This window comes from Pelecanus crispus, chromosome 2 (assembly GCF_030463565.1).
Source record: "Pelecanus crispus isolate bPelCri1 chromosome 2, bPelCri1.pri, whole genome shotgun sequence".
Lineage (NCBI taxonomy): Eukaryota > Metazoa > Chordata > Aves > Pelecaniformes > Pelecanidae > Pelecanus > Pelecanus crispus.
In genome coordinates this window covers 55,406,558-55,426,799 of record NC_134644.1, presented here as the reverse complement: position 1 = coordinate 55,426,799, position 20,242 = coordinate 55,406,558, and the positions used below count along the sequence as shown (strand labels likewise).

General features: G+C 42.7%; 1 protein-coding gene across 1 annotated transcript in view; it reads left to right on the top strand.

The window, feature by feature from the left end:
- Window positions 1–20,242, top strand: part of BMPER (BMP binding endothelial regulator) — a 148,806-nt gene that overhangs the window by 18,216 nt on the left and 110,348 nt on the right. Inside the window, exon 3 of the mRNA XM_075706090.1 lies at window positions 9,064–9,163. Within this exon, the coding sequence (XP_075562205.1) occupies window positions 9,064–9,163 (100 nt within the window). The remainder of the gene's footprint in view (window positions 1–9,063; window positions 9,164–20,242) is intronic.

The window sequence follows — 20,242 nt, the reverse complement described above, 5'->3', positions numbered from 1 at the left end:
AGCCAAGGAGGATCTCCATTCTTTGCTGGATGTGGGGGGGAACATTGTCACCGAGGACAAGGAAAAGGCTGAAGTACTTAACGCCTTCTTTGCCTCTGTGTTCAACAGCCAGACCGGTCATCCCCAGGGTACTCAGGCCCCTGAGCTAGAGGATAGGGATAGGGACAGGGACCAGAATGGAGCCCTCATAGTCCAGGAGGAAGCAGTTAATGACCTGCTATGCCACCTGGACGCTCACAAGTCTATGGGGCCGGATGGGATCCACCCGAGAGTACTGAGGGAGCTGGCAGAGGAGCTTGCCAAGCCACTTTCCATCATCTATCAGCAGTCCTGGTTAACAGGGGAGGTCCCTGATGACTGGAGGCTTGCCAATGTGACGCCCGTCTACAAGAAGGGCCGGAAGGAGGACCCGGGGAACTACAGGCCTGTCAGCCTGACCTCGGTGCCGGGGAAGATTATGGAGAGGTTCATCTTGAGCGAACTCCACAGGCAAGTACAGGTCAACCAGGGGATCAGGCCCAGCCAGCATGGGTTCACAAAAGGCAGGTCCTGCTTGACCAACCTGATCTCCTTCTATGACCTGGTGACCCTCCTGGTAGATGATGGAAAGGCTGTGGATGTCATCTACCTCGACTTTAGCAAAGCTTTTGACACCGTCTCGCATAATATCCTCCTCGGGAAGCTGGCAGCTCACGGCTTAGACAGGCATACTCTTCGCTGGGTAAAGAACTGGTTGGGTGGCCGAGCCCAGAGAGTAGTGATAAATGGTGTTAAGTCCAGTTGGCGGCCGGTCACGAGCGGTGTTCCCCAGGGCTCTGTTTTAGGGCCAGTCTTGTTCAATATCTTTATCAATGATCTGGATGAGGGGATTGAGTGCGCCCTCAGTAAGTTTGCAGACGACACCAAATTGGGTGGGAGTGTCGATCTGCTCGAGGGTAGGATGGCCCTGCAGAGGGACCTGGACAGGCTGGATCGATGGGCCGTGGCCAACTGTATGAGGTTCAACAAGGCCAAGTGCCGGGTCCTGCACTTTGGTCACAACAACCCCATGCAACGCTACAGGCTTGGGGAGGAGTGGCTGGAAAGCTGCCTGGCCGAAAAGGACCTGGGGGTGTTAGTAGATAGCCGGCTGAACATGAGCCAGCAGTGTGCCCAGGTGGCCAAGAAGGCCAACAGCATCCTGGCTTGTATCAGGAATGCTGTGGCCAGCAGGAGCAGGGAGGTGATTGTCCCCCTGTACTCGGCGCTGGTGAGGCCGCACCTGGAATACTGTGTCCAGTTTTGGGCCCCTCAATACAAGAAAGACATTGAGGTGCTGGAGCGTGTTCAGAGGCGGGCAACGAAGCTGGTGAAGGGTCTGGAGAACAAGTCTTATGAGGAGCGGCTGAGGGAACTGGGGTTGTTTAGCCTGGAAAAGAGGAGGCTGAGGGGAGACCTTATCGCTCTCTACAACTACCTGAAAGGAGGTTGTAGTGAGGTGGGTGTTGGTCTCTTCTCCCAAGTAGCTAGCGATAGGACAAGAGGAAATGGGCTTAAGCTGCGCCAGGGGAGGTTTAGACTGGAAATTAGGAAAAATTTCTTTACGGAAAGGGTGGTCAGGCATTGGAACAGGCTGCCCAGAGAGGTGGTGGAGTCACCATCCCTGGAGGCGTTTAAAAAACGGGTAGATGTGGCACTTCGGGATATGGTTTAGTCTGGTCTACCCTTGATTAGTCTAGAGTGGGCTTGGTAGTGTAGGTTAATGGTTGGACTGGATGATCTTAAAGGTCTTTTCCAACCTAGATGATTCTATGATTCTATGATTCTATAAAGCGCTTTCTTTTCACCACGTAGTAGTGTAGCAGGCTGCTGTCAGGGAGTGTTGGGATTGCAGCAGGCCACCGAGGTCACTTTCCTCATGCTGGTGAACATCATTAAACACACTGCGGAAAAAAAAAAAAGGTTCAGTCTATAAGGGGTTGTGACTGGTGTGTCCTGAATGACTTGCACGTACTCGTGCCTTCCTCCCAGCAGTGGGGAATACCTGTTTGCAGTGAAATTTGCTGTCATCTTTCAGCAGGGCCTTTGTTTTAATCATCATTCCTAGGGAGTGGAGAGAGCTCGAATTATGAAGGGGGTGGTTGATGCTGGCTGAGCACCACTGCAGGGACAGCTGCAGCCTCCTCCCTGCTCTCCCTCAGAGAGGCCAGATAAACTAAAGAGATTACAGGGATGAGGGGATAAATCAGACGCTACTGTGTGCTCTGTTCAAAAAAGGAAAAAGAGACTCTGTGGACTGAACTGGCATATTTTGTTCCTGACGAAATACCATCATTGGCATCTAATGCAATTCATGCTGAAATCACGGTCATGTTGTGCCATGGGCAAGGACCTAACGCTGAAAGTATTGAAGCATATGTTTGGCTTCACTCCTGTGAGCTGTCCTGTTGAAATAGAAGACACGCTTAAAATAATAGGACTTTTCTGTCTGTGGGGTGAAGCATATGCCTTGGTGTTTGTAGGTTTATGTGGGTAAACAGAGAGAACTGTATCACTTTACAGAGAACAGACATTGTTTCATAGGGAAATATTTTTTCCACCTTGAATGTAAAAACACACCTAGTGTGCTAAACCTTTTTAGCTATTGTACCCACAAAATTTGGTTTTGCAAGGAAAAAAAAAAAAAACCAAACCCAAAAAACAGATAATTGGAATGGAACAAGGGAAATGACACCTATTTTCTCATCTTCCTTGACAGTGGTTCAAAATGTTTGCAAACATCTCTCCTTAGGGCGTGGTGTCTCCTCCCCGCAGACCAATTGTGAGGCTCTTCCTCAGGCAGAGAAATGCTCATGGAAGACAGCAGTCGCACAGTATTAGCAGGGATCGCTTGGTTGCATCAACTCCACCAATTAAAGAGAAGTTTGTAAATTGGACCCAAGATGGCGAGTTCCAGGCAGGAATGCCAAAGGAGCAAGGGTACTATTTTCAGAAAGAACCTCAGGATTTGTCTAGACCATGAGTTATGCACATGTCTGAGCCTGTTCTCAAGGTCAAGTTGGCCCAGCATCAGGGTGGCCTGCATGTAAGCATAGGTGCAGGCACACACCTGTGAGCCTGGTGCTCCCAAACTTTGCTGAGGGACAGAGCCTGTGGCCAGCACTGGGCCAGACCTTTGCTCCTGTGGCCTGTGTGGACTGAGCGTGGCTCTGTGCACACTTAGGAGGATGCTCTGGCCATGTGCAGCATCTGGCAGAGAGCCAGCAGCATGGCTGGAGAACGTGCGGGTCATGGCACGCGGCATGCTCTGACTTGTGTTTGAGCCTGCCCTACGCCTTGCGGTAGAGATGTTGCCTAAGTGACTTGAGTGCACTTGCTTCATTAATTTTAAATGGCCTTTTCTTTTCCCAAGGTCATACATGCACGTTTGAAAGCTGCATCCCAAATCCCCTGGGGGTAACTTTTGCCACTGTTTGAAAATTGCCGTTGTTTTGGTGGATGATCCCACAGGCTTCTCCTGGCAGAAAGTTAAGGACGCTCTGAACTACTTGGTGAGCAGTCCTACCAGAGTTACTAGTGGGACTGTTATGAATGATGGTAAAAAATTAATGTTTTCTGGATTAGCCATTAATGGTAGTTCATATTCCTACCTAATCTGTCCCTGTTGCTTTCATTATTTTTCTCACCACAGCCTTTTTTGGTTAAATGAAAGTTTAAGCAACATTTTGTCTATTCAATATAAATAGTTCATAACCTCAGGATATCAGAAATGCAGTGCAAGCCCCCTAAAAACATTTTCAATACACGAAAAGGAAAAAGAGAAAGAAAAACCCAGACTCTCTCAGTGGAAATCAAGCCCCCTGAGAACCCACATCTACAAGGTCTTCAGCAACCAGCTGTGACAGCACAACAGTGGGCTCAGGGTACTGCTGATGGAGGCACTTCTTGGTACAGCCCTGAAGAAGAAATGAAGCGGACTCCTGATTTTTTCCTTTTTTTTTTTGTTTTTTTTTTTTCCTCTTCCAAGCCAAATCCAGGTTGAAAAGAGCCATCCTCCTGGTGGCTGCTGTGAGCCGGCAGGAGCCCAGTGGGGAACCCTGTAGAAAGTTGGCTGCAGCTTCCAAGCTGTGGTTTGGCACACATCCTCTCCGAGACCTCTGCCAAATATTCAGATTTCTTTTTAGTGTTTTTTTTTTCTTTTTCTTTTCATGTTGGCATTTTATTTAACTGTACCACATGAGCTTAAGGCCGTTAGTTTGATATATTTTGTCACCAGAATGGGCTGTTTTGTGCGGAGTTCTTTGATGGAAGGTAAAAATACGAGGTGTATGTGGAAGGTGAACAAATTGCGTTGAGAGAAGGTTGTAGTAAAGGTAACGTGAAACAGTAATGCTCGTATTAAGTCTGGTTAGTGTATCTCTCCTGTATGGGAATTTAACATCACCTTTGCATGCCAAGTTAAAGAAGAGACCTTTGGTTCCCACTGGCAAAGCGTGGGAGCGGGGAGAAACATGAGCACCCAACAAAACTTTCTGATCTTTCCCCGAACACATTAAAAAGTGAATTCTCCAGCAGTCAGGCTCCGTGAGCACAGGAGGGGAGTCTGGGGTGATCCTCCGGCACTTCCCTAAATTTTCCTTTCTGAGGGAGTCTGGGATTCCAGTGCAAACTCTTTGCTGAGCCGAGTGCTGACCGGGGAGTTGCGTCAGCTGTGGCAGCATTGTTCAGGATCAGCCTGACCTCTTTTAAAAAAATACGTCTTTTTCCAGCACTAATAAAAACCTTAGCTGAGGTTCTCTCCCTTTCTGTGTGTGTGCCTGAGCACTAAATTTAAAAAAAAAAAAAAAATCCCAGATGTGAATCTATAAACCATCTGTTTAAAATAACTGTTGTGCAGGACTATAATTAAAAGTTATTTATTATGAATCTTGGGATCCTATTATGGATTTTGACTGACTCCCAGGTTTCTGATTTAGCAAACGGTTTATGTATTTATGAGCCATGTGTCTCTTCTGCACTTCTTGGTGCCAGAGTGCATGTCCTTTAAACAAAAGCAAAAAAAATACCCCACTCTCCCATAACTGTTGACTTCTGAATGTTGCTGTCTAAGAAGTTTTCTCTTAAGAACAGCAAAAATCAAAGTATCTGAGAGCTTTCAACAACTCCAGAGACACCGTTGACAACACAGATGGAGGTTTGGTAATATAGCTCTCCTGCATGCAGCTACTTAGCAACATTTTAAATGTATGGTTGGGACAAGTAATGAAATGCTATGATTACTGGGGGTAGGAGGGGACGTATTTGGAAGGAAAGGATTTGTTGCTAAAGTCCTTTTGCTCTCACCCTCCACTTTGCCCCTGTGAAATGGGAAGGAAGGAGGCAGCAAAATTGAAACAAGCAGATGTACAGTACACATAAGAGCAGTGTTTTGGATGTCAGGGAGAAGAAAAAAAAAAAAACCTCCTGGTGACAATTGCTCTTTGTTTTATCTTTGTACTTTTACACCCAATGGGCCTAGGAGATCTGCACTGGATAATGCCTGACTGCAATAGACTAAACAATGATTTGCCAGCCCTGTTTTATCTGCTGCTGTCCTTTGACTGATCTGTATGGTACATTAACCCTTTCCTCCACATCTGCTGGCCTAGTTTTCCACAAGATGCAGCACTGAGATAAAACAACAGGATTTTTGGAAAGAATGTCGGGGTTAAATCTGGTCCTAGAAGAAGCAAGAGGCACTTGGCTGTGCTCTCCCAGAGCTACGTTCATCTCTGTGTACTACAACAGGGACTGTGCTGTGAAGACTACGTCGGGGCAGTACATTACGATTGTGGCTCTACTGTATGTTTGTTCAGCAAAAGCCCCAAAAGGAGCCATGAGAGCTGCAGCCCTGAGTGGTGCTGTACCTTGCACCCTGGAAGAGCAGCCCAGCCCTGATGGCAGGGAGTTAGGCACCTCAGGGTGGCATCCGAAACAGCCAGTTTCAGGGCTGTGGGGGCCTTGCCTGTAATACCAGCTTGAGAGGGGGAATATCAGCTTTGCAAATCCTACCTCATTTAAGGCTTAGCCACCCTTCTTGTGGTGGCAAAGGTTGGCTATATTTATTTGGGATACACAGGCCTATCTCTGCAGGCAGGAGGCTGCAGCTTCTCCTCCAAGGGATAGAGCTGATCTTGCTCTTTTCTTTAAAAAAAGAAAAAAAAAAATGGGGGGTGGAGGGAGGGATGAGCGTGGCACCCCCTGCCCACCTTTCAGCACCATGCCGTAGCAACTCACCTTTGAGACAGCAATCCAGGTTCAGTGCCCTCCGCCTCCAGAAGCAATTTGAAGATTTGCCTCCCACTTTCCCCACAAGTATCCTCGCTGTCAGGACTGGTGGCTTTTGGGAGCATGAGGAGCAAGCCCCTCTTCTGCTGAAGCTGGGCCACTGAGCAGCAAGTAGTTCAAGGTCTACTGGGCTAAAGAAAGGAAATATGAATCTGCAGCCTAGTGCTTAAGACACCCTCCAAGGGGGGAGGACCCTTCAGTTCCTGTCACTGCTCTGTGGGCCATTAATGCACTTTACGTTGGAACAGCTACTTAATGTAAACAGCCCTTGGCACTGGGATATGAATTCCAAAATTGTCTTCCCTCCCAGGAAACTTCCCAGTCACTAGGCTGTACATCCCAGCTCAGTTTTGCTTTCTCTTTCCAGTTACTTCCATCCTCAACTGTAATGCAGGTCCTGAGTTTGGGGTTGAGACATCAACATTGCTGGTGATAAGGGAAGAAGAGTAAGATCCAAATTCAGGTACCCCCCTACCCCTCCCCGGGTTGGCTCAATGGTATCAAACTTGAGAGGCAGAGAAGATTTCTGATTTAAGTGATTTGGGCCGAACAGGAGACTTCCAGTTAGGAATGGTAACTAGCAAGTACCTCCTGTTTGAAATATATGCGTTGGGGTCATCCTTAGGAACATTTTGTATTGCCAACAAGAAGCAATCATGTCAGGATGTACATGAGGGCAGAGGGAGGCAGCCGGTACTCAGGGGTGAGGGCAAGAAGCTGTCTGGGAAGCTGGGCTGCACAAGATGTTTACCCCAGGAGTCTCCTGGGAATCAGCGAACAAAGAGAGATACAGAGCTGTGTTCTACTTCTTGTCCCTCTCCTTGCCACCTGCAATAACAGTTTCTCCCTTTGAAAAGGGAGTCTAATAGGTAGCTGCCTGCTGGACCCCCTGATGTGGGTCCTACCCAGCTAGGTTGGCCCAGAAGGGCACCGTGCATCTTGCATCTCACAGAGGTCCACGGTGCATGTTGCAGCTGGGTAAATCATGTTCTCCAAACAAACATACTCTAAACTGGATTTTGCCCTTCCTTCAAACCCACTTTCACCATGCAGATTTTCCCACAGATAAAGGTAACGGGGCCGCTAGGCTTATTACACCTTTCCTTGAGCAAACTCTCATTAAAGAGAATCAGATCTTAGCAGAACCCTTTAAAATACAGACTGGGTGTAGTAGATTTGGTAAACTTGATTCTACTGCCCTTCAACAGGCTTTGTGGAGGCAAAGTCAGGGGGCACTATGTTCACATAAAGGGAATCAAGATTTCACCCTTCACTCTAAAAAGAAGTTGTTGAGCCAGTTGCACTGCTGTGCCGTGGCTGCTTTGTGCCAGTCCAGAGCTACAGACCTGACATAAATTCAGCTTAATTCACCAGTTAAATTACATTTATGGTTGTTCTGCAATGCTGGAGTCAGGCAGAGCAGCCAGCATGTAGCAGTGACCTGGCTTTTTACAGTAGTCGTTTGTGTCACTGCAGCTGCGCTTTAGGGCTTGATTCTCATTTACTGATTTCACATGGGCTTGGTGGGAGTGAGTCCTCATTTAAGCACTGATAAGATTGAAATGCCTTTATAGCTCCCATCAGATCAGGCAGTGACTTTGAAGAAAATAAACCTGATTTTAGACAAAGAGCTGGAGTGTAATAAAAGCTGCGTGTTATCCTTCACAGGCACCTTAAATAAGGCTACAGGGAGCAAAAGAAAAAGACTGGAAAGCACAGTTTCTTTTCCTTTAGTTTTATGATTTACATTTTTCTAGCCCTTTGATTTTTTGGTCTCTAATTAAGTCATAAGATTGGGTGAGGTGGGTGCTTGCATCTAGTAAATGGCCACCTGTGTCACTTAATGAACTGAGCTACTAATTATAGGTGGAGGTCACTTCAGAGAGCTATTTTCAGTCAGGAATTTCAAGTAGCAAAACTTTACTGAAAGAAACCCCCAAAGTATTTGTTTTCTGCCCTCATTTAAAGGCAGGGATAAGCAGAAGGATTGACACCACAGGGGCAAGCCACGCTATACATGGAATATTTCTCCTGCCCACTGTCACACACCCTCTATTGACAATCCTTAATGTGGTCAACATGCTCTTTGGCCTTGACCATTGCTGGCTTTTTGCCATAGAAAGATGACACTATAATAATGTACAGTGATTCTGCCTGCTCATGTTGTTTCATCGATTTTCAGCATTTTGGGGAGAAAGATTAATTACAGTAGTCTCTTTTCTAGTATAGTATATAGTAGGCTCTTTTGAAAACCCTCTGGGTAGCTAGGTAGTACTGCCAGCCAAAAAGGACTTTCAGCAGTGGTAGAGAGTTTTATTTTCTCTGAGGTTGCTACCTCTTCTTCAGCCATCTGTCCTTTTGTCACCATGAGAAACAATTCCTGACCTGTGCAGTTCATGGGGCAACACCTCGGGACCCTGAGGATATTTTAACAAGAGTATCACGTAGCTAGTTGTTCATTTAAGTAAAGTGGATTTCTTCAGTGGGGCGCGTTTTCTGTACTATGATGGGTAGCGGTTATGAATTACTGTCTAAGTGGAGTTTCAACACCATTTACTTGAGTTTCTGGATAATTCAGACACTGTCTTCTACTGTGTTCCTTCAAGGGGAGAAAGGTGTTTTGAATCACAAGGACCCCTCCTGAAGTGAAAGAGCAAATTACTAGCCTCATGTTTTATTTTCTGAGTTGCAGGGAACTGAGCTGTGGATTTGGTTTGCTTGCAATAGCTTTTGTTTTTCTTTTTTTTTTTTCCCCAGAATAAGGAAGTGACATGCAAGAGAGAGAAGTGTCCGATGCTCTCCAAGGACTGTGCTCTCGTAATTAAGCAGAGAGGAGCTTGCTGTGAGCGTTGCAAAGGTGTGGTTCCCTTCCTGTTGTTTCCCTCTTTTTAAAATGTTATCAGTTCACATTTATGTGGCCAGAGATAGGACAAAGTTGGGAGCTTCTCAGCTGGGACTTGGCTGTCACCAGAGGCTTGAAAAGGGCAGTAACCACAATTAAAATCAATATGTTTCCAAAGCTGGTTGGAGATGCATAAATTCACATATTTGTCTTGTAATTATTAGTTCTTGCACAATGACAAACCTTTAGAAATACATCTTTATTGTACTTCATTGGTATGTTGTCAGTCTTTTGAGAGGTATCTCCTGTTCTAACTTTATCTATCAGAAATATTTTAGGTCAAAATTAATCTGCTAGTAGTCACCGGTCAATAGGAATTCCTTAAACTTCTTGTGTGGTTGAACAGAATAGGAATAATGCCTCTGAGTAATGGAGAGCAGAGTAATTATCCATGACTATTTTTATTTCTCCCTATACTAGAAACAAACCAACCAAATTCTATTCATTTTACTAAATACTTCCTGATTCCAATAATAATATTGTGGACATTTTTATTAAAGCCAAAATGGACAACAATCTAAACATTGTACATTTATTTATTCACTAACCGTATATCTTCCAAGCCATTTAGAATGAGCTAATTATCAAATATAAAAAATTAATAAATGAATTGTGTAAGCATGCATGGCTTGTAACAACCATGCTTATCCACATGAAAAATGTGCAAGTAGATGAAGCTGAAAACCAGTCTTTTTTTATATTGATGCAGTAAGTAATATGTCCTAAACCACTAATTTTGCCGAGGGACTGCTGACACAGTCAATGAGGTGAAGAATGTTGGGTTCGGACAGCTTTACTTTTCTTTATTTTTTCTCTGTTGTTTAATTCCCCAGTGGCGATAGAGTGGCTTTGGGAGGAAGATAGGGTAGGATAAATTGTTGGGAAATGCAAATGTTTATTGCCTTCCCAGAGGAAATACAAATGCAGGAAAACAGATTACACTGAAATTCAGATGGAAGAGACATATGATGGGTATGTGTTTTTCCTGGATGGTTGCAGACGTTTGTTAGCTGCTGTGCTCATGATTTGCTTCTGTGGTGTGACTTTGGAATAGGTTTGGCAAGCCCCAATTGGAGGATTTGTCTAAAAGGCTGACACTTAAAAGAAAAGGAAATGAACTAGGGGAAACAATAAAGTATTTACTGAAACAGTAAGAATTTGTAGTTACAAATTTTACATAAATCAAATGTAATGTATTTCTTTTGTCAAATTGTGTTTAGTGTCAGCTTTATAGCAAAAGATTCCTAAACATTGGTTTGATTAGTGTCATGGTTTAGCCCCTGTCGTCAACCAGTTTGGATCAGCTATTCTGGCTGTGCCCCCTCCCAGTTTCTTGTGCACCTGGCAGACCATGGGAAGCTAAAAAGTCCTTGAGTAGCATAAGCAGTACTTAGCAACAACTAAAACATCAGCATGTTATGAACATTATTCTCATAGTAAATCTAAAACACAGCACTATGCCAGCTACTAGGAAGAAAATTAACTCTATCCCAGCCAAAGCCAGGACAATTAAGCTGGAGGTTTATTCTCCGTTTCAATGAAGGGATGCATGGTTGGTCAACTGTGTGAAAATTTTATATACACATATATGAATGAGTGCACATATGCATACAAAACAGTTCTGCACTGAAGAAGAGTAATGTTTCAAAGTTGAGGATACAGATTTGAGTGTGTATGGGCTATTATCATTACCTGGAAACTTTCATTTAGACTCCTTGTAAGATATTCTGTTTATCCTGAACTGGGGTCTGAGTTCCTAAAGAACATTATTAATAGGCTTGAGCCTCATATCTGCAGATTGGTATGCCTGACATTTCTAACAGGAAAATTAAGAGAAACTGTTCAAAAATAGAATTAGGAGGCATGCGGATAATTGCAATATAAGGGGGAAGAGTTATGTCTTACAAAAATGCTAGTCATTTGAATTTATGGTAAGTATATGGACAAAGAGATCCAACTGATGTTGTCTTCCTGGATTTCTAATAGGCATCCAACAAGATCCCTCACCAAAAACTCCTAAAGAAACTAAGCAGTTTGTAGAGAAACTCATCAATGAATAACTAACAGGTGGTGAAAATGAATGGTTATTTTCGTAATGGAAAAACATTACCAGAAGATCCTTGCAAAGATCTCAACTTGTCAACGGTCTCAAAAATAAGCTAGAAAAGGGGTGAAGAGGGATACAAAGTCTGCTGCTGATGACCTGACTTCTTTAGTGTAGTAAAGGAGAAGGGCTGTCTGTGAGGAGTTGCAGAAGGTTCTTGGGACATTGAACAACTGATGACAAAATGGCAAAGGAAATTAATATCGAGGAGAATAAATGGGTGCACACAAGACAAAAGAGTTCTAACTGTACAAATATAATGCTGGGCTCTGAGTTGACAAGCACCTATTAACAACCGTTTCTCAGTGTTATAAAAGACACTTCTGTAGCAGGATCAACTCAACCCTCAGCAGCGCTCCAAAGGCAAAACCGAATTTTGGCTGGAAAGACATTTGGTCTGATCCAAGACGACAGTTCCTATGTACTTAAGATGCAGATTTCAGAATTAAAAAAAAAAAAAAAAAAAAAAGGCGCTCGGGCTTAGTTTTTGAAGTAAATGCAAAATTTCTGAATAAGTTTTCTGCTCTTTCTGAAAAGTAAAGCTAAATATGCACGTGTATAACTACAGCAGTCCCGACACCAGATTGTCACCAGGTTGGTCTGGTGCCAGGGGAAGAGGCTGATGGAGCCACTTCTACCCTCGGGGAAGCTGCTTGTTCTCTTGCAGCTCTGAACGCTGCTGAAGCTCCTGCTCTGTTCTGTGCAAAACCGAAAGCGAGCGTCCCGTGGGGAGTATTTGGGCAATCAAGGGTGCAAACGCCAGCCTGGCTGCATAAGTACTTCAGCTACTCCCTTTGGTGTCCCAGCAGCTCCCCAGGCATTCCCTGTGCAGAGCTCAGCTGCAGCCGGGACTTGGCCCTGCAGCACTTGTTCTCAGTCACTATTTTGTCAAGCTGCCAGAGTGCCTATAGGGAATGCAAGCAGGAAAAGGGAAACAGGGATTTTTAATCTTTTTTTTTTTTTTTTTTTTACTGGTTGCATTTCATCTAAACCCAAACAAAATGTTACAAAGAAAAGACATCAGAACCTGATGGCTTTTTTCTTGGATTCATTCCCAAAGCCTACAAAAGCTTAATCAGGCCTTACAGGCTATTGCCAGCTCTCTTTGGTAGCTTCACATCTTCCTACCTTGTGAAGAAATGAATGAATGAATGAATGAATGAATGGCTTCTCTCATTTGCGTACAATGTCAGAAGAATAACATAAAGACCAAAGGGTATATTTCCAGAATTGGCTTGTGTAGGAAGGAAACCACCGCTCATGAGTCATTTGTGACACTGCTGCCAGGATATTTTATTCTATTATGAGGAGTGCATGAGGTTTGTAGGCCCAGTATCTCTGATAGCAAAGAAATAGTTTGAAATGAAGAAATACTGTATGCCTGCAACGGTGCATCCAGCTGCACTCCTGTGTTTAGAGCTTTGCATACAGGAGAAACTGAATTGTTGGTAGAGAATTTTTCCTGCAAATGGTTGTGCGCTGAACATAACTCCCTTGCTTCTGTTTGAGTATTTGTATGCTACCTAGATAATTTCTAGCACTTTTTTCCTTTTTCTTAAACAAAAGAGTAAGAAACATCAGCAAGCATAGCTTTTGCAATCAGAAAATTCATTGTGGTGGAAACAACACATTATCCCTAACATATTAACAGATTTGGCTTTACTTAAGATTTTAATCCTCCAGACTAGCAATGTGTTTTAACACTATTCTTGACTTTAGGCTCGTAGGACCTTGGATAGTAAAGTCAGTGGGGCAAGACTCTCTTTTGCTGTGTGTTTGTGCAAAGCCTGGAACAGAGAAATGTAGGCCTGTGATTATGGCTCCCTGCTGCAAGGAGAATGCAAACAACTAAGTATAATAGTGAAAACTTTCAGTGAGATTATTCTTCTGACAGACACTTACTGTAGTTTATAAACCATACTATATACCTCTAGCATACTGTTCATTTTGAAAATATTAAAAAAATTAAGCCCTCTTATTTCTTTAGCGTGGGATAAATAGGCCACTTTTCATCTCTCATTTTATTTAATATGTTTAATGAAAATGTATGAGATCATTGAGATTATAGAAATAGGTTTGGCAGCATTTTCTTATTTAGTTGGATGGAGACCTGTCACTTGGATATAGAGCTCTCTACACCTCTAATAATAAGTTATTTTCTCTCAGAAGAAGTGGTATTACCAGCTCAGGGCTGCATAAAGTTTGCATTTCTAAAATTGTGTACCATATTCTACTCTTTTATCCTAAGAATTTGAATCTTCCATGGATGTGCAAAGACAAAATTGGTGGGTATTTTTTACAACAGATACAATTTGTTGTTCTGAAGTTTCTTTCAATTCCCATGTACAATTTTGTTTTTTCTGCCCTTGTTAAATTTTTAGAGTTACTGTGGGGTTTTTTGCTGTGTGATTTTTTTTTTTTTAAATAATTGATGATCTTAGAGGTTCACGTGCTGTGCTCTATTGATCTGGATTCTACCAGAGAATGGAATCACAGCCCAGGCAAGAGCAGCACTGGTTCCCCTGAATATCAAATATCCAAAGCTATCATAGTTAATTGTGCATTTCTTGGAAAGGATATCAAATATTATGGTTGAGGATTGCAGCCAATTTCAACTATTAGGGCTGGCTTGCAAAGGAAGTTAGCGGGAGGTTATGAGTTTATCAGTGTTCTGGCTACTCCACTAATGCCCTGCATGAGCCATACATACATTTGGCACTTTGTATGCACCTGCGGACACCCCTAGTATGAGTTACCGGATAGCAGTTTGGTGCCCTGCTGTAAGACTGACCTGGGGGGGTGGGGGGGGCCCTTTGTGTGGGGCCCTGATGGGGCACTGTAACTTGTAGCCCATCCTCACATGCCCCAAGGCAAGCTTTCAGAGGCAAGGGTGCAACCTAATACATGGATGGAGGGGGATGGGCTGGGAAGATAATTATATATTTTCCTACTAAAATCTTTTCCACCTTCATTTGAATAATCTAGTCCTGGCATCTATAAGAGACTGGTTATGGAGAGATGGTCTGGGGACATAATCAAGTCTTAACTTTTCTCTTGGCCTTTCTCACCGTGTCTCAGTCTCTTGGTAATGTGCTCCAGCTCTGAACCAGGAGGCCTGTTTCTTGAGGCTGAAGGTACAGGTTCATCTTAATGTTCATTCAGTTTCTAGCTTTGCATTTCAAGTAAGGCAGGGATTTTGAAGCAGTGACATACAGCCACTAAGGACAGTATCATCCAGTATCATTATGGTGCAGCTTTGATTACCTCTGGTTATGTCTAAGAAAAAGCCTCTATCTCTCCATCCTTCCTTTGAGTTAACTCTTCTTACAAAGGCCTTAGCACATACATTTCATAACCCTTGAACATCTGGTGTATGCTGTTGTGTTCAGGAGTGCCTCAAATTTCAGATTTTATTACCCTGGTTAAAATAATTTTCCATTTGTGTAAGAAGCTTTTAATGAACTGTCTTGTTATGTTGTCATAAATACCTTTGCAGTCAAACATCAGTTACCCAGACTTTACAATCACAGGGAAGTTGTTCAGGATGCTTGTATTAGAAAATAGCATAAGACGTCCATGGTGATACCTGGATGCACTTGTACCTTGTGTGTGGACGTTACGTCCAGTGCAGCAAAGTGAAAGGAAACTGAAGACCAGGATGGAGGCTTCACACAACATTCACATGTAATGTGTCTCTGGAACAACATGATAAACAACTTAGGACACTTAATACTGGAATAAGAATTCCTTTTACTGTTTAACTTGGAAGCTGTAAGCTGTACTGATCATGAATGATTTTGCTGGTGTAAGAAAATTGGGTATAAATGGCAAGTGACTGTGTCACCAAGTCACGTCATTCATGACACCCCTCGTAACCATGCAAGGTCACAGTCCACAAGCTGCCAGGCTTGGCAAACACATCGAATATCAGCTCAATATTCATTGGCAGCTCTAACTATATGGCTTTTTGGATCACAGGGTTCTTATGGACCCCTGCAGAGGGACTTTTTTCCCCTCTATATATATATTTGTGAAATGCATGACATTTGGGAAGGTGAAATTCAGTTCCAGTGGGGTGCAGAGGGCAAAAACAGCACCGGGAGGAGTTGATGTCTTTGTTTGTGTTGCTATTTGCTCAGTGAATATGAGTTGCTTTGCATCATATGCCTGTGAACTGTGCAGTCCTGGCACAGCTCACCCCCATGGCTGCTTTACTCCTCTGTGTTGTACGCCCTTTATATGGCCCCTGCGCCTCGCGTCCCTTGGGTATTGTAATTGCGATGGCTCAGCTGCAAATAGGTTTGATTGTACTCAGTTACAGAGGAAAGAGTTGGATTTTCACTGTTTAGAGTTAGACTTAATAAGCATGGGAGATTTTGTATATATTTTCATGCTTCTGTGTTGAGAAATGAAGACCAGGATTACCCAATAGGAAGTTTAATTTTCTAGTAGCTGTCAATGGCTTTACCATCATTAAGATGTGAAAATATATTTTGTAATAGGTGTATGTGTGATTCACAGTTCTCTTACTTTGGTGAACAGATTTCATGCCAGGAAAATACTGCAGAATGTGCAAGTTATTGTTTTGGTTGTGTTTTTTTGTTTTGTTTTGTTTTGTTTCAGGTTTTGGGGTTTTTTTTGGCTAGAACTGGTATTTAGTGTTAGCATGCCTGGATACCTCCCTGAGGATTAATTTATCAAACACTAAATAAAACATGTCTTCCAACTGTTTTCTTTTTCCTAATGTTTATTTTCCATGCCAATAGAGAGGTTAGTTTTTTAAATAGAATGTGGAGGGACAGCAAGAAAAAGACTTAATAGGAGAAGAAAGATGCTGAAGAAATGAGGGATGGGGAGCCAGTCTATTGTGCACCAATCTATCACTTTCTCTTGGGAGAATACGGAAATGACTTGTCTATAAAATTCTCATTAGCCTAAAATAAGCAAAAATCTCTTCTGGAATCTTATTAGACAATGTCAAATTGAATAATAAAGGCTTGTTTTTAATGAGCTCCTGAGGACACTGGTTGAGCTTTAGCACTACTGAACTGTCTCTTACAGTCAATTTCCCTATCTTCATAATACTACTCTGTGCTGGGGTGTCTGGGGAAGAAAAAAAAGGGTCATTTAACAATACTACTGAATTTGGAAAGACAAATGGCTTCCTGATTGTCAACTTGTCCACATGCCAATAACAAAATCTGCTATAATTTGCCTCTCTTGTTATTCCAGTCCAATTCCATGTGAGGATGCTTGTTTTGGAATTAAATTGCCGTCTTTCAAATTAAATCAGCCAAAGAGTGGTTTATTACATTTGAAACTAAGATGCTCAAGTAAGGCATTCACAACATTGAAAAAGAGTAGCTAAATTAGTAAATTAGAAGCAATTTAACTATTTTGTAGTAATTTTTTTGTGCAGGAATGACTCAAGTCTAGAGGATCATTCTGCCTTATGAGGTGACTAGCAGGTAATTAGCAGTTTCCACTGCGTGTACAACAATTGACCAACTTCAAAGTATTCAGTGGTTTGGTTTGATTCAGATAAGCAACTTTCAGCTTGCGTGTTTATCTAGGACTTATCTGAACTATTTGGGTTGAAGTAGGTAATAGGAACAAAACCTACAACTAACCGAAAGTTAATGTTTTACATTAAGAAAACACCAGCTATTCTCAAAGAAAGAAGCAGGAAAGAGTAAAAAATTAGGACACACTCCTTGACTGATATGAGTCACCTTAGCTCCATTAAAATTGATATAGACCACTGATATTTAACTTCCTTCCATAGGTGGAATCCTAAAGGTTTTCCTTATGGGGTATGTGTTACAGGATCAAATTTAGCTATTAATGACAAATCTGTTATTTTTCATGTACTTCTTAGAACATTCTCAGGCTTTTTGGGTTCCCCTCTTGAAAACCTCCTCTGTAGCCCTTTCTTTTAAAGTTTTAAGTATGTATTCAGGCAGAAGTAAGTGGATGGCATGTAAGTGACTGTGCTAAGCCCTGATCTTTCTTGATTTATTCTTTTCTCTTGCTCTCCCTTTCAAATGGCAGATGGAGACAGTAAGTTAATGTAATAATATTTCCAAAGGGAATTAAAATGGCTTTTAGGAACTTGAAGTATGTTCTGCCATGCTCTGTTGTAGAAATTGGCATCAGGGACTTTGCTGATGCATTTGGACATGAGATATTCAGTGACCACTACTTTCTAAGCCAAGTATGATGGACCTTTAACCATGGATGAGCTAGAATGGCTCAACTGAGTTTGCACATGGAGGCAGGTGGGCTTCAACTCAGCTGAATTTAGGTGAGGCTCATAAACTTCCATGCTATGAATAGGTGGGCTAGGAAAGTCTGGGTATATGTTTGCAGGAGTCAGCTGAGAGATTTGTACATTGAAAGCGAGGTTCAGAAAAACTAGCTGGTATGTGGGCTTTGTTTCCTTTTCCTTTTGAAGAATGAGTGGTGGGTGTAGCTCTGGGGTGTACAAAGGGCAGAGTGTCAGGGCACACCTCTGGTCAGGGACAGGTTAAAATCTCACCCAGAGATTGTAAAGCACTTCCTTTCTTGCCCTGTCTTCAGTTTGCCTGACCTTCAGCCTTCCTCCAGCTCTCGCCAAGCCTGCCTGTGTTACTGGCTAACTCTCCCATTCCTTTGGGCTGTTTTCTCTAACTGAGCATCTGATGAAATCCAGCTCCCACTGTGCCTCGCATTGGTGCTTGCACGATGCTGCTCTGACTCCCTTATTCAACCTGCTGGTCTGTGCCAAAGCTTGGGAGCAGTCTTAGTATCTCCAATGCTTCTGCAGACTTTTCTGTCCTGGTCTCCATTTCTAAATTTCCCTTTTGCTGCCTGCAAGCTCTCCCTGCCATAGTTACTTCTGGTGTGCCTTCCCCCTGTGCTGTCAGCATCGTGTATCAGTGACAGAAGTGGCTGGCGAGCAGGTGGAGTTCGGCTCCCCCCTTGCTGCTTTCCACAGGGACAATGGCTGGCATTGCAGGGCAGAGGATTTTGTAGAATAGCTTGCGGGGCAGAAGATTTTGTAGCATAGCTTGTATATGCACTTCAGGCGAGAGCAGTGGCGACTGCACAGATGCACCACCTTCATACTTTCTTGACCAGACTAATCCTTGAACTGAAAATTTCAGTTTAATATGCACATCTGTACATGCAGATTAGCCCAGGGTCATTAGTTTTCTTACAGAGAAAACATTTTAAATTAAAGAACATAATTGGTGAGCAAATATGCAAGGTATTTTGCAGTTGTTAGTTTCCAACCTGGCCCTTGATTCTGCACAGTTTTGAAGACACCAGACCCATCTGGTAAAACATGCACACGGATATTTAACAACACAGCTCATTCCATCTTGAATGTCCAGCACATGTATAGTCATTCTTGGGCTGGGACCAGTATGCCAGTATGGCTTGGACTTCTGCAGCTTGAGGACACTAAAATGCATTGAACAGGCTCTGCTATTCATCGGGGTTTGCAGTGGGCAGTAAGTGAGACTGTGCTACAAGATCAGCTTGGTGTTTTTCAGAATGGGACCTCAAAATGCATAAGAGGAATATAGGGCTTCATGTTCCTCTTGTGACATGTTGGTCTGCATGTATGAGAGCTCATGCAGAACTTTTATTAATACACTGAAAATCTGAACACTTCTTTATTACCTGAAATAATTTCACAGGAGCTTTGCTACTCAAAAAAATATGATATTCAGATGTATGATTTGCACCTGTCAATATTTGTCAAAGATTAAATTATCACAGCCAGCTCTTAGACTACTGATCAATTAAAAACATAATTGTTTCAGCTGAGGTAGGTGAAATGGCCACAGCATCTGCAGATTTCTCCTCTGTTGCTCTGTATTTAGCCTGGAAAAAATGTCTGAGTATTGCAAATCCTGAAGTACAAGTCTTCTGTTGTTTAAGATCTTAACTGGAGGCAGTTAACACGTTTGTAAATGATCTCTGTATATCAGGTTTTCTTTAAATTTGGGGTTGAATACAAAATGATTTTGTGGGTATTTTAAGTTCCTCAGCAGTTCGGAGCTGTGACCCTCAAGTTTTCTTATACAGTGGGCTCAAAGATTTACTAGTTGTAGGGCTGATAACTTGCCTTTATTTTCAGAAGGGCATGAAACGTAGCCCAAAACAGTTCAGGACAGTGCACCCTGCACAGCAGAGAATGACTTAGAGTAGCTGCTGAGGTAGGGTGTGGAAAGAGAATGGTGCCGTGGGCATTGTTTGACTGATTGTAGTTTTGTGCTTGGTGACTCTATGTATATGTCTGTGTTTCAAAGTCTCTGGCAGAACTCTTGTTGGTTTCATGGGCTCTTTGATCAAGCCTATTTTGAATAAAATAGACTAGGAAAAACCCCTCAGAGCAGTAAATGGAAAATGGGCATTTTTCCTGCAGAAAATGGGGTATGTGTTGCTTTTAAAACTTTTTTTTCAGAAATACTTTGGCTCTCCAAAGAATTAATTTTTAATTGAAACAATTTTGCATTAATAAACTAACTCTTTTAAAACAAGTATTTTATTTCCACTTAATATATCTTTTCTAGTTTTGCTCTTCTGGTGAGATACTTTATTCTTTTCTTTGTGTTCCTGTTTGGTTTTCCCTTTTGCAAAACACCAGAAAACAGTGAAAGAGTGGGAACGAAACTAGTAGGAACATGTAATAAAAAATGTGAAAATTAATGTGTGGGTTTTTTTCCAAACAGCTCAGTGAAACTTCATTTTGCACAAAAAATGCTTGCTGATCATGCGCATGGGCAAACCAACTTATTTTCTGTTAACAAAGTTGTCATGTAACACACGAAGAGATATAAAGCCAAACCCTGTGGGACTGCAACATGTCCCCACTCAGAGATTCACCACCCACATAGAAGAGCCTGATGGCTTTTAGTGTATGTGGATGTTGATCCCTT